The 15,080-nt window shown below is 42.4% G+C and overlaps 1 protein-coding gene across 1 annotated transcript in view; it reads left to right on the forward strand.

Moving 5' to 3' along the window:
* mib2 (MIB E3 ubiquitin protein ligase 2) overlaps positions 1–15,080 on the forward strand; it is a 63,888-nt gene that overhangs the window by 3,180 nt on the left and 45,628 nt on the right. Inside the window, 2 exon segments of the mRNA XM_080734319.1 lie at positions 3,866–4,255; positions 5,157–5,328. Coding sequence (XP_080590445.1) covers positions 3,866–4,255; positions 5,157–5,328 — 562 coding nt within the window.

Consider the following 15,080-nt stretch of genomic DNA (forward strand, 5'->3'; position numbering starts at 1 on the left):
GCGGCTCTCCAAGGAGCGGTCGTTGATATTGACAAATGGGACATGGGAGGCCCTCTGGGGGGTCTTTTGCTCCACATGGTGAGATTGGATGTTACTCATGGTGGACACAGCGGTCCCAGTTGTTTGAAAATGTGTGGACGGTGGCTGCCTTCTGCCCAGGTACACCACGTTCACAAAACATAATCAGAGGCTAATGCTCTATTACAGAAATAGGCTGTTCTGTTCGGTACCCCTTTGTCACATAATAGTTGTAATGTTCTAATTATTATTAAGTTATTTACTGATTTATTTAACCACTTAAGCCATATATACTTGGTTGTATGACAAATAGCGAAGTGAATGTAGCCGATCTACAAGCTCACAGCGCATTGCATTGCGGCACTTGGTGAGCTTGTAGATTAATTTCCTATTTTACCTATTTTTGAATAATAAGTAAAAGAAAAACAATAATCTGGTGCCTGAAAGTCCATTCCATTCTGCGTTCTATTCAGATTTCATGTCTAATTTCTCTTTTGGGTCAGAGACTAAAAAATTTGGAAACCACGCACTGTTCTAATGAATAAATACAATTTGCTGCCGGAGCAAGATTTGAGGAAGCAGCAGGTCTTGGAATATTGCTAAAATGTTGCTCAGAGGTAAAGGCACACGAAATGAGTGACTAAATCGTATTGCGAAAGAAGGCCTATGCCAACCATCTAACATAGGAATTGCCTGAGTTCCCGAATATAAATTTCTAAATGGACAAAATGTAAAAAAAAACACTCACTTTTCTATTTTCTTTCAAAAGGCCACTGTTGATTTTTTTTGCTAAGATCATACAGTGGAAAAGAAAAAAAACAGCTGTGTCATCTTCAAGTTGTCGCATGCAAAATTGACACTACAGCTGTTGAATAAAACACTGTTCTCACACACTCTTGTAGAATGTCTGCGATAAGGGAGGTGGGTTGAGCTGATAAGAGATTCACACACTCACACACAGGCACACACACGTGTGAGACATGCGTGTATCAAAACACTGGTTGGGTTCAGTAAGACCCGCCCGCGGAAGCTTGTGATTGGCTGAACCTGAGGTAGGGGGCCCTCCTCTGTGTTCACTTGGACCATGCGGAGGTCCCGAACGTCGGGGGGACGAAGATTTACTATTCTGGCCCTTGGTTTACAACTTCTAACGGCGCTGAGTCGTCTCATGCGACCTTCGGCAGTGTCTCCCGTGGATCAAGGTCGCCTGAGATGGCGCACCTCCGCCATCTCCACTGAAAACAAGCGCTCCGCCCGCGGAACCGGAACGGTGTTTTGATTCACGCAAGAGACACACATGGTGAGAGGAAGCTCTCTAGACCACTGGTTCCCAAACACTGGGTCGAGACCCATTTGTGGGTCGCAGACACATTTTTATTGGTCCCTTCATTTTTTTGTTTCCTACATTCTATTTTTAAATACTATTTATTTCAATTTCCCCAAAAAGCAATGTTTTTCATGAATAAAAAAAAAAGCAATGATTTTTTATTTCATCAATAAATAAGTCCATAAATTAGAAAACAAGTGTTTAAGAAGTAGTGAAAATAGCCAATCTACAAGCTCATAGATTGGCTATTTTCACAGTTTAGGTCCCGGGCAAACTTCAAATTTCTCTTTTGGGTCACAAGCTAAAAGGTTTGGGAACCACTGCTGTGGTAGACTCTGCTTCTCTGGGCTGAAATGTGGGCTGACTGGACGAGACCTGTTATTCCAGTTTAAAAGGAGCTAATACTTAATTTATTTTATACCTCATACATACGACTAGTGGAAGATAGCAGATCCACAGGCTTGCATCTGCTATTTTCGGCTAGCAACATTTTGTACGATCGATGAAGTATAAATATCAGGCTTTATGCTGTGATGTTGGCCAGGAAATTGTATGAGCAGCCTGTCTTTTACCACTTGGATCCCCCACCTCCCATATGCTTCTATGCTTGAGCAGATGCCTTTAACCACTTTCGCCCTGTCCATTCTTAAACATAATAACGAATATTCAACCTCGTAACATGTCGAATTGTGACCCGTTGTGAGCTTGTAGATCTGCTTTTTTTGCGACCGTCAGGTCGCAGTTACTATCAAAACCTCCACCGCCTGTCTGTCCGTCAGTCAGTCAGTCTGTCTTTCACGTCACATTACACTTTTGCCCTACTCATATCGGTTCTTTTACGGACACTGCTCCTACAGTTTTTGCCTAAAATCACACACATCGCTACACAGTATGTCTACACTCATCTCATCAACATGGATCTGTCCCATATAGCGCCACCATCAAGCCGATCTTTTTTAACACATTTTTGGACCTAAAATCACGCTGTGACCTGACGGTCGCTTAGGGAGTCTTACTGGTTGAATATCTTTGAAAATGCTTGACCATTTTTTTAAAAGGCCCACAGCCCATATGACATGCCTTAAAGTAGGAATGCCAGGTGAATTGGTTAATGCCAAAACAACATTCATTGTTATCTTGATGAAGCGTGCAAATGTCATCTTAAATGTGTCGTGACTGACGGACATATTATTGCAAAAACAAAATGATATATTTTCCCCCTCTAAATAAATCTGAATATCAGCCAATAAATTACAAAAGAATCGTGTTAAAAAACAAATGTAGTGGCTTGCTGGCTGGACATTCTATTGCGGCTGGTTCTGGTGAGAGATGTCCTCGGCAGTGTTGCCAGCATGGGCCAGTAATAGGTGCAGAATCTCACTGGGTTTGGAGCTGTGAGTGTGAAATTGTCTTTTGGAGCGAGAAGCACTAACTAACATCTATAGTATGTGTATCGTGAGAGCTCCACTATGTTAGGTGACTGAACATCAGCCTAATTTGCTTATTTTGACCCATTTAGTAGCTTCATTTTCACCTTCTTACTTCATTCTAGCACAGATTTGACGCCTGTGCGTTTACACATGCACGCACACACACAGTTCACTCTGTGGGCTGTTATGTAAAAAGCTGCAGTCTCCACGTTTGGCAGCCAAGGTACATCGGGAGGAAATAGAGCGATGGACTGAAATACTCTCCTCCAAATCTGCCAGTCTCGCCGGATCTAAAACACATCTGCTTATTAATATATGCGGAAGATAATGCAGAAGATTTAAACTCCTGTACACAGTAAACAGTATGGTTCCATTTGGTTATCTTTGTTATAATGTATTTTTATAAATGGAAAAATTAACACTTGTTAACATGCAGTTCACTGCACAGATACTGAAATGACAATGGGTATAATACTCCTTCAGTCTCATTATTATTCAATGTTATTCAATGTTACTGTGTGTGATAGGCAGGCTGTATTGTATTGACCGCATGCACTCACTGGCATGTGACTGATGACGATGGGCAAAGTGACTGGCTAGCCCCTGTTTCGTCATGATGACTCCCCGGAAAGGATCCTGTCCGGTTTGTTGACTCAGGCCCTGGATGATACATCCACGCTCAGGCCTCAACACACATTTATACAGCTTCCTTCCTTCGTTCTCATTTCCGGTTGCCTGCACTATAAATGTCAAATGCCACAGAGTTATCAGTAGAGCGTGCATGTGTGTGTGTCCATGATATGATTGTGTGTGTACTGTGGATGTGTATATATAATTAGTAGCCTCACTAGCCTGCCTATAGTATGTGTGTCACACTGCCTCCGCTGTGCCAGGTCAGGGCTCGGTTGAGCGCAGCGGGGCATGCTGTGCTGTCGCCATGCAGAAGTGTGCCAATGACACACAGCTAGGGCTCTGATAGATATTCCACCATGACACAACGTAATGGCTTTGATTAAAAAAAATATAGAAAATTGGGACTTGTCAACTAAAGAAAGACCAACTTTATCTCTGTCTCTGTGTGTCTATCCAGTCACCCCTGACCTGCTCCCGGACACGGCCCTGGTGCCGGCCCTGCCCTCCCTGTCCTCCGGGCGGGCCGGCCCTGCTCCGCAGCGGCCCCGGAGGCGCAGCAGCACCGACAGCGCCAGGTCCCGTCCGTCGCACGCGGCCTCCAGGCCGGCCCCCAGGAAGGGCGGCATGGAGGTGGGCATGCGCGTGGTGCGCGGCCTGGACTGGAAGTGGGGGAACCAGGACGACGGCGAGGGCCATGTGGGCACCGTGGTGGAGATCGGCCGGCAGGGCAGCACCACCACGCCGGACAAGACGGTGGTGGTGCAGTGGGACAGCGGCACGCGCACCAACTACCGAACAGGCTACCAGGGAGCCTATGACCTGCTGCTCTATGACAACGCTCAGATCGGTAAGCCTGGGGACTAAGCTGTCTTCATATTAATGTTCTTTAGGACTGTTACTGTGTTAAAGAATGTTGTCATGATGAAGCTATTGTAATATTCTTTTTAATTTTCTTTCAACCTTTCCTTTTATGAATATACATATAAGTGAGGACGTCTTGCTCTCAGATAACACTTTCAACATGTTACCAGTCATCAGGCCAACATTCATCCACATTTATTCTCAATTAAAAGCAACATTTTTCTCTCTGCCATCAATTAATGGAGCAAGAGAATAGAGGGACAGAAAGGGAGATGGGGGGGGGGGGGGGGGTTGAAGAGCAACATGGGGCGAGGGCATATTTTTGTCATCTGCCTTTCACGCTTCAGTTCTTCCACATCTGATGCTAACAGCCAGTGTGTTAACTAGCATCGTTTAAGAGGACACAACATTTTTCCTTCAGTGACTTGCATGTTCTAGTGCACGTGAAATAACAGCATAATATTGATATAAGCATTTTAGTGTACTGTATAGGATGTGTTCTTTACTTTGTTGGCCACAGTAGCAGATTCGGAAAATTTGACCAGTTATGTATTTCCTTTTCCATTTCTATTGTGTAACGTTAAACATTTATTTAGCAGCAACCACTGTTTTCAGAAAAGGTAACACTGAATTAATACACAGGCTAGTTCAGATAGCCCGTATGTTATATTCTGCTCTAGTGTTGACACTAGGCACTAGGTTATTTCAGTCACAGACCATCATCATTCCCCCCAGTGGTACACGATAACATCGACTACATGTCAAGTGATCTTAGGTGCAAAAAAGGTTGGGGTCAACTGATGTAAAGGAACAAATAAGTCTGCCTCTGAAACGCTCTCTCCCTGAGCTGCCTTATACTGACGCAACCACTTTTCCCGATCCTCCAGGGGTGCGTCACTCCAACATCATCTGTGACAGCTGCAAGAAGCACGGCATCATGGGAATGCGCTGGAAGTGCAAGGTGTGCTTCGACTATGACCTGTGTACCCAGTGCTACATGAACAACAAGCATGACCTGAGCCACGCTTTCGAACGATATGAGACTGCACACTCACAACCGTGAGTACTGCACCCCCCAGCTTACCCACTCTCCTATGTACAGTGCTTGAAATGTTTGTAAAGTGAAGTGTAATTACTCAACTTCCTCTATAGAGCGCCTGAAAACTCACACTGGTATATCAATAATATAAACGATGATAATATGTGCGTGCGTGCGTGTATATATATATATTGTTTGGGGAGGGGTCCTTTTTAAGCCTTTTTTATAGTGATAGTGGAGACTGCGAGACAGGAAATTCAGAGAGAGTAGGGGACATAAAGCTATGATCCTGCCACCCGGCAATCAAACCAGAGACTCGGAAATTTAGTGGTTGGGATAGTTTCATTTCTATTAAAGCATTGAACAAATATTTATTTTGGTAAGAAGATACAGTAATAAAGAAGCAAAAATACATTCATACACTCTTGAAGTTGTCTATTGGCATTTTGAGTTGGATCCAGTGAACCACAGTTGGCCCTCCTTTGAAGAAATGGCAAGTGAGATGATTCTCGGTGTCGAGTGCACCCGGATTTACTCAAGTGACTTCTCCCCTGCAAATCCATTCTTCTGCATCAGTTCACAGTAAAGCTTCCAAACCCCTCCAGGCCCTGTCTGAATGTCAGCTGGCGCGTCCCCGTTTTAAAGAGGGATAAGTGTGACGCACTAAATGGAACACAGGACTTTTCTAAATTCTAGAACAGAAAGGCCCTCATTTCCAGTCTACCTGTCTGTGCTTTTATGATGCTCGAAGAGCTTTTCAAGGTCATGACTTGGCAATGAAAGTACATTTCTTATGTATCCAACATTTAAAGGGGCAGTATGTATTATATATTATTATTTATAAGTGTTAAATAGCTCTATATTCTGGTCATTGCTATAGATGGAATGTTTGTTTGGTAACCGGGGTCTCCCCGTCTCTTTGTCTTTAGTAAACAGAAAATATGTTCAGGTCGAGATACCAATTTTATCCAGAACTCGTACATGGAACTGAAGCTGATGAATGGATTCTCTCTCCTGTAGCGCGGCTGTCGCATAACAGCAGCGAGAGGCTCACACGTCATGTAGATTGACCCTTTTCCCCCGCCTCCCCGTTCCTCTGAGTTTGTTGTGTAGAGCAATACTTCCAATCGTATGACTTTTGGATTGGTCGACACATTGGCTAAGAGACGTGGTGTCTGAGGTTCACGTTACGAGGAAGCTGATCAATATCTGATCTATTTATCATTGTTTTCACAGAGGCAAGAAGCGCCTCTGTGAGCGTGGTGCTATTTTATTTCCATTTCATTCATTTTCTTCTCTCGCCCGTGTTTTGTGTGAACTGAAGCAATCATTGCACCTCTGTGAGCGTTGTGTTATTTTCGCATAGCCTACTATGTGTAACTAAGACGGCTGATTTAACGTTCCACTCCTCATCAACACGGGTGACAGGATCTGTTTTGGAAAATGCAATCGGGGCATTTTTCGCTGTTTGTTTCCTGATGAACAAGCTTGTGTCTCTCTGTCAATTAACGTGTCCCAGTCAGTTGCATGCATGGATGATGTTACACAGAAATTGGTGTCCGGGGCTTTTGGTGTGACACGTGGGTTGACTTTTTTACGTTCACCATTATCCGTTAGTGCTTACCAGTAACCAATTACGGTTAACTGTTGGCCATCCCTACTCACAAGTAAATAGTCCTTGCCACTTAACCACTTAAGCCCTATACTAAGTTGTAATTAAGACAAATAACAAATATGGCTGATCTACAAGCTCACAATGCGTTGTAAACTTGTAATCCAACTGTGCCAGCATAATATCATATAAACACACCATGAATAAGAACAAAACAAAAAAGGCCACAGATACAGATACAACACAACATAGTTTTTGGCTATCCAATAGGACTTGTTTTGTTTTACCTACCCAGGGCGAGAGTGGTTAAGCTAAAAAGCAATCATGGCTTTGAGTGAGGTTAATTTAATTATTTTGGGCCATACTGCAAGGATAGCACAATGTTATGTAATGATGTGCTGTAAGGCGGGGTATATTGCTAGGGTGGCCTGTTGGCTCAGCATACGAAGGGAATTTATTTAAGATTCTCTCCAGTGAACTGCATGACATGGCCTAACACGTTCTGTAATTACTCTGGTATGTAGTGTTTCTGTTTATATTTGACTTATTCATATTCTATACAGCAGGGGTTTTCAAAGTGGGTGACGGGGCACCCTGGGGTGCCGTGATGGCAGTCCAGGGTTGCCGCAAGATAATTTGATAATATTTGGAATTTATTTGGACACTTGAAAAAATATTTAGTATCATTTTAAACTTGCAAGGTTATTTTCAGTCAGTTCTAACCAAAATGGCTATTATTGTCGCACAAAACTAGTGAAAACAGCCGATCTACATTTTATAGATGATAAATACAAAAGGAACGGTTTTAGACATACAAGGTTTCCACCCGACAAGGACGATATGCTATAAGGTGCTGGGAGTGAAAATTATAATGTAGGGGTGCTTCGGAATTCGGATTAAAAAAATATTTTTATTTATGGGGTGCCCTGAGACAAAAAGGTTTGGGAACCCCTGTTCTATACAGTGGCATTAAAGCTTAGTGATCCCTCTGTGTGCTGTGATGGAGGCTGTGGCTCACTCCTGTCATCTTGTCTCTCAGCCCAGCTTCTCTTCTCTGGTATTGATTTCCCATTCATTGGTGGATAATGTTGTTTGGCTCAGCAATGTCCTTCATTGAAACAGGCTTTTGGTGGAACAAACACCTCTATTTGACCCAACAAACATTACCCAGGATAAATCACTCTCCTCGTTTTACTGTCAACCAAGGCCACAGCATTCTCACCATCATTCCTCGTCTTATCGACGTATGGATTGAAGGTGATTCAAGGTTGCAAATGGCCAGTATAAGCCCTGAGATTAAGACATGTATGCAATATTTGTATGAACCTTAACTGTTAGAATATCTCCAGAGATTATGTTTTCACATGTGTGTGGGGGGAAGGGGGGATTAAAGCTATAGGGAGAAAGATTTGCTTGCTGTTTGGTTTGAGGTTATCTTTATGTTTTCATTATTATTATATTACAGTACATTACATACACAAATATCTGATTAAATCTTTCTTTTAAGGTCCCAAAAAACTACAGCAAGTGTTTTAACATTCCATAACATTTCACAAGAGATCAGAAGAGCAAAATCTTGACCCTAACCCTAATTTTAGAGACACATGAGAAAGCCCTATACAATATTTGTTTATGTTGAGATGATCTCTGAATAGGTCCGTGGCACACGTATAACACATTTCTTGCATAAATTCATCATGCTTAAGATGTTTTTTTGAATATGACATTGCAGTCTAAAGAGGGAAAACGTACATGCCCGACATATAAGTCTGCTTTTCATCTGTTGAAAATGCATAATCTTTGTCGAGCATTGAAGCAAGTGACACTCTTTTCATCAAAGCATAAATGAGACTTTGAAGTGACATGGGAGACAGTGACTCAGCTAAAGCCAGCCAGCCAGCAGTGATGTGAATGGAGCATTCAGACAACACTGGCCTCGGCTGAAAAGGACAGGATAAAGACTGCACATGCTGGAAGGCACCAGAGAAACGCACTCTTCACACTCACTTTCATGCCAACTGGACCCTTCATTAGCTGGATACCACTGGCTACAAATAGACAACAACCCCATCCTCTCTAAAATCCTCTCTGAGTCTGACTTTATGCTTATTATGTATGCTTATTATGCATGGTGACAAGCAGTGCTGACAGTAGTCCTACTGACTATCTTTGGATCCTCAGTGATTACATTTGTGGCCAAATGATTTTTGTTTTGTTTTCTCGACCAGATCAGGAATCAGTTCTTTTGCAGGACGGGTTTGTCTAGATCAAAACCCCCAACTCTCTACAATCTAGACTCTAGATTGTAGAGAGTTGGGGGTTTTGGTTCTTTGACAAAAAAGGGAGGTTGATGTTTGGACCGGAGGTTTTATGAGATGGTGATGGCACTGAGACTGACGCATTAAATAGTTTAACAGATAACCGTGGCAGTTTAGCTGTTGTTATTTTGGAAAATATTTACATAACAGGACAGGACAGGACAGGACAGGACAGGACAGGACAGGACAGGACAGGACAGGACAGGACAGGACATACATGGCTGTTTTAAATCCCTGGGGACGTTATGTCATGGTCAGCTGCATAAAGGTCATTGACCTGTCTTTGCAGGCCCCTCCACAAACATGGGTGCAAAAGGGTTGTGCAGTATACCAGCTAGGGATGGGACGATATGAAAATTTCACGATTATTGTGACAAAAGAAATCGCGATTTACGATATTATCGCGATAATCAAAATCCATTATCCTGCGGCATAACATTTGCCAAAAAATAGCAGATCTACAAGCTCACACTTGTGAGCTTGCAGATCGTCTATTTTTTGGCAGAGACATTTGATAGGGAGTGAAAAAAAGACTGTATCAAGTACGTATATTATAAGTACCTTTTACCAATTATAGAAGGTTTAAATGGTACCGGATATGCAGCTCGGCAAATAAAAGGTGAATTGATCCCAGTGCATGACGGAGGACGATATCATGATAAATTAAATCTCCACAATACGATTATTGTGAGTGTTTTTTTATCGCGATAAACTATAATATCGTGTATCGTCCCATCCCTAAGCCTGAGGAGGCTGCTTTACCAGGCTATGTTGCAGTAGTGCTGGATGTACTGTTCCATTGTAATCGTGACAGATTTACCACAGATTAGCATGCTAGCATTCTCCCTTGCACGGATGAGCATGCTAGCGTTTCCATCTCCCACCTAGCGGGAGAGTGTTTTCTGCTGGTGTTTCAGTCCGAGTGTATCAAAGGGTGTGTTCGGAAATGTGCACCGGTTCTGGTTAGGGTTAGGTTTAGGCATAGTTTTACTGAGGTTAAGGTTAGGGTTAGGGTTAGGGTTAGGCATAGTTTTACTGAGGTTAAGGTTAGGGTTAGGGTTAGGGCTAGGCATAGTTTTACTGAGGTTAGGGTTAGGATTAGGGTTAGGTTTAGGCACTCACTACACTGAGCACACACCCGGTGCGCTTTTCCGAACGCACCCTTTGATACACTCGGACTGAAACACCAGCAGAAAACACTCTCCCCCCACCTAGCAGAGGTGTGTTTGGCAATTGGCGGTGTGTTGATCTAGGTGTGTCAAAATATATCTCATAAACATTCACAAATCCTAATGGTCCATTTAAATGAAATTGAGTTTCTGTCCTACACAATACATTCAAGATGAAAGTTGTTTAAGTTGTCTCCAAGATATGAATATTTTTTACTCTTCACTGTGTCATAATGGTGTTATTGACGCCCATTTGGTTACTGTTAGGGGTGCAACAGTTAATTGAACTATTTGATCTAATCTATTAATAAAATCATTGATTTGGTGGGAAATAGTTTGGCCTTGTTATTATGACCATCTAAAATGCTCAAACATTTTATTTTTTTCTTTGGAAAAGTGTTAATATTGCAGATCTACAATCCCTTATGAGCTTGTAGATGTATTTCCGCTCTTTTTGCGTGACACCGCTGTACAAAATATGGCCTAAGTGGTTAATCAGACTAATTGATTTCATTTGTTTATAAAGCATCAGTTACAAAATGTCCGTAGATTTGTTGAAAATGTCTTTAAAAAAAGCTTCTCAATTAGTTGATTAGTCTAAAATGTGATCTATAGAATAATCGCTATTCGCAAACAAATAATCAATATTTGCAGGCCTAGTTACTTGTGTTTGTGTTAAATAGTACATTGAGACATGTGTAGGTAATGGCATGCTGACAGTGCTGGAGGCAACATATGTGCGTACCATATGTTGACAGGAGGAGGAGGAGGGGGTGAGGGCCGGCAAACAACAACTTTGCAGTCGGTTAATCCCCCCCCCCCCACACACACACACACACACGAATAACATGCACAGAGCCAACACCAGAGAAGCTCTCTTGTATAGGCGGTTGTAATCCTTCTCGCACAAATCGGGCGCCGCTTCTACACCTGACCTCGGCCACTCTACTCCCCATACAGTGAAACGCTGCATGTTCGTTTAATTGGATGTACAACAAATGGAGCCCAATGGAACCGTAATGGCCCATTTTGGTTACATTTGTACACTCTTTGGAGTTACAAATGAATGCTTTCAAATCCTTGGGATCTTTGTTGCACATTTCATCCCTGTAATATTCAGGACTGAATCTGTTCTTTCATCCCTACTTCTGCTCTCTGCTCATAACTTCTGATGTGTTCAGAAAACAAGGCGGTGACGTGAGGACTGAAGAAAGACGTTTGAGCTGTCGAGTGTTTTATTTTTTGACACATGAAAAGGCTGTGGCGTGTTTAGCTAGATGCTTATATGTTACATGGATACTTTACTTTGTCCGATATGTTTTTCATTTGGTCCTGAATTATTTTACTGTCTATTGTCTACAGTATATACAATAGGTATCTATCGATCATTTAGCTGGGGACCGTCAAGGACCCTTAGGTGTCCCTGAACTCCACTTAGAGATCCATCACTCTAGAATGCACTTGATTGGCTCGGAATGACCAGCACCCCCAACCTGCCTTTGACGTGCAACCTTTTCATCCTTGTGTAACTGTCGACCATTCGACAGATCGCCACGTCAACCGGTCACTGTTGATGATGTGGTCCAGCAGAAAGAAGTGACGGTTGGTTGAGCTGGATTTGCTGTCTTGTGCTCAGAGTAGTCAGACAACAACAAAAAACTGAAAGCGGTGTTGTGTGAGGAGTATCGATAACCACAGATACCGTTCTGAATCTGCCATGCTTTAAATCTTAATTTTGTGGTTAAATTGATACAGTCAGTGTCTTTTCTGTGTCTTTCATGTGCATGTTCAAGTTCAAGTTCATTTATTGTTTGTCCCCGAAGGGCGATTTGGTTGCAGCAATATATAAAAGCATACATCAGTCACAGAAACAAATAAAAACACATAGGACACATAGAACAATAAAAATAGGATAGCAGTTTGTGGTATCAGCTAAAGCAGGGGTCTTCAACAGGGGATTCGCGACCCCTAGGGGTCGCGGAGGTACTCCAGGGGCCGCGGAGGTACTTCAGGGGGTCCGCGAAATTATTGAAAAAAAAAAAAAAAAAGATTTCAAAATGTTTTTTTTTTTTTTTTTTTTCACATTTATGTTAAAAAATAAATCATGATTCTATCCATTTTGAATAGCTTGAATACATGATTACTATGCAATTGACAGATTGTTGATATTATTGACTTTGGTTCTCAGTTAATAAGTAGTATGTTTAGAAATGGTAGTGGTACGGCCCACCCTGCTCGCTGTAACTTGTACATGTTTAAAATAAAAAATATGTCGTAGCCCCGACCCCCCCACCCTACGAGGTGGTAGGGGGGTCCCTGCTCCATCTCCCCATCAGTTTGGGGGTCCCTGGCCTGAAAACGTTGAAGACCCCTGAGCTAAAGTAAAAAGCAACAATCTATCTATAGGCCAGACAGGACCAAAAGTACATTTTCAGACGCATGCATACACAAACACACACACACACACACACACACACACACACACACACACACACACACACACACACACACACACACACACGTGTGTCGCACACACTGAGTTTTGCTCTCTGATGGCTTGCTTTCGGATTGCCCTGCTGTCTAGGGATTAGACCCAAAGCACACACACACACACACACACACACACACACACACACACACACACACACACACACACACACACACACACACACACACACACACACACACACACACACACACACCTGACCTTGACACAGTCCTTACCCAGCCCAGACAGTCACACGTTAAGATTTAGTGTCAGTCAGACGTAAGACACCACAAGGCTACCTTCCTTTCCAACTATCTACTCATCGCTTGATACATCAGAATGAGCAGGAAAACTAAAGAACCTTGGGACACCAGTCAGGGCTAGCTCCTAACCTTCATGGACTACTAGCCAAGTCACCGGCACAAGAGGGAGACGTGCAGGATATTGCCTTGGTTTGGCGAGGGAGCGAAGCTTTGATCAGCACTGGATTTGCTGGGATCAAGTATAAACCAATGGTGTAGGGTAGAAATGGAAGCTGGATGTTGACCCCGTCGGAAAAGCATGGGAATAGGGAGCTCCTTTGCACCAAGATCTGATCAAATCTTTGCCATACGGTATGTTGCCCAGAGTTGGTTCTCACTTTCTATATTGTTAACGTGTGCATTGATATGAGAAGTAGTCTAGCTTTAAATAGTCTACTTGAAAATGTACCGGTAAACAAATGCAAAATCTATAACAATATTCATGATAATAAACTTGACTTGTATATAGCACGTCACAAAGCAAAAAAAGCACTTCACAGCATCAAACTAAAGACACAAAAGAAAATCAAACTAAAAACACAATTGTGAGAGAAATATTTATGTATAGGGTCCCAAATGTGAACAGACAATGACATGCATTGGCTTTGGTAAGGTCCTTTTCAAGATGTGAACGTCTGTTTGTTTATTTCTTTATACATGTGTCATTGGAGTGTGGAGTTTTGGCAGGTGCGTTTGTGGTCACAGTGCTGACGGCTGATTGATATCAGCAGGCCAAACAAAATAAGATTTCCTCCATGTGTTTTTAGTTTAGCGTGCTTCTTACATCCTGTCAGAGACGGCCATGGCTCTGTAATTAAGGCTGTCACGATTATGACATTTTACATGACGATTAATTGTCCCTCAAATAATTGCAATTAACGATTTAATTAATTGTGTTTTTGTCGTTGACAATTACATTACTGTTTGGCTTTTAGGCTTTGAAGTTGCACATGGCAGATATGAAACATAACCAAAATACACAAAGAAATTACTGACATATTTGCCAACTTTATAATTAAAAAAGAACATTGATAGTGGAAATAGCCGATCTACAAGCTAAGCTAAGCTCACAACGCGTCGCATCGCGTAGATCTATTTCCAAAACATTTTACTTAAAAAAAAATATCTGAACATTTTTCAACATGGAAACGATTATGACGATTATGAAAAATAAACGCGATTATGTCAAATAATTGCGATTAGACGATTATGTAATAATTGTGACGGCCCTATCTGTAATGTGGAAGACTGCGCAGGCAGTGGCACACGTAAGTCATCCTCTCTGACAAGAGCCACCACAGAAAGGATAACTTGCCTTTTTTCCCCTTCATGCTCTATACAATTATCTGTCCTCTGAGGCCATGTCTTACATGTATCCGTGTGTTTGCTCTGACTTTGGGGCTTGTGGATGACTTTGCATGTCTCCAAGCCAAAGTTGTTAAGTGTGGCATGTGTTCCTGTGTGCCACTTAGTGGGTGCATAATGTAGGCCAGGCGCTTGGCTTACTTACCGTATTCAGTGTAGCCTCAGGCCTTAACCACTTAAACCCTATATACTTTGTTGTACGTCAGATAGTGAAAATAGCCAATCTTCAAGCTCACAATGGGCCTTAATGCGCTGTGTTGTGATACTGTAGATCTGCTATTTTGATCGAATGTTAAGGTATTTTTGCAGAATGTTCACCAGAGCAGGGATACTAGGGTTTTTGTGATTAAAGGGCTGCACGTTCTCATCGTAGAATCTATACCAGACTCTTTTCTGGTTCCACTCTTGCCTGGCATGGCCAGACTAATATCACTACGTAGATATTAGTCTGGAATCTTTGAATGTAACCTGCATTTCCAAGGGGCCTTGCCTGATTGGTCTCTCACTACTTCGGAGGG

The sequence above is a fragment of the Nannobrachium achirus genome, assembly GCF_963921795.1.
Source record: "Nannobrachium achirus genome assembly, chromosome: 9".
NCBI classification, from domain to species: Eukaryota; Metazoa; Chordata; class Actinopteri; order Myctophiformes; family Myctophidae; genus Nannobrachium; species Nannobrachium achirus.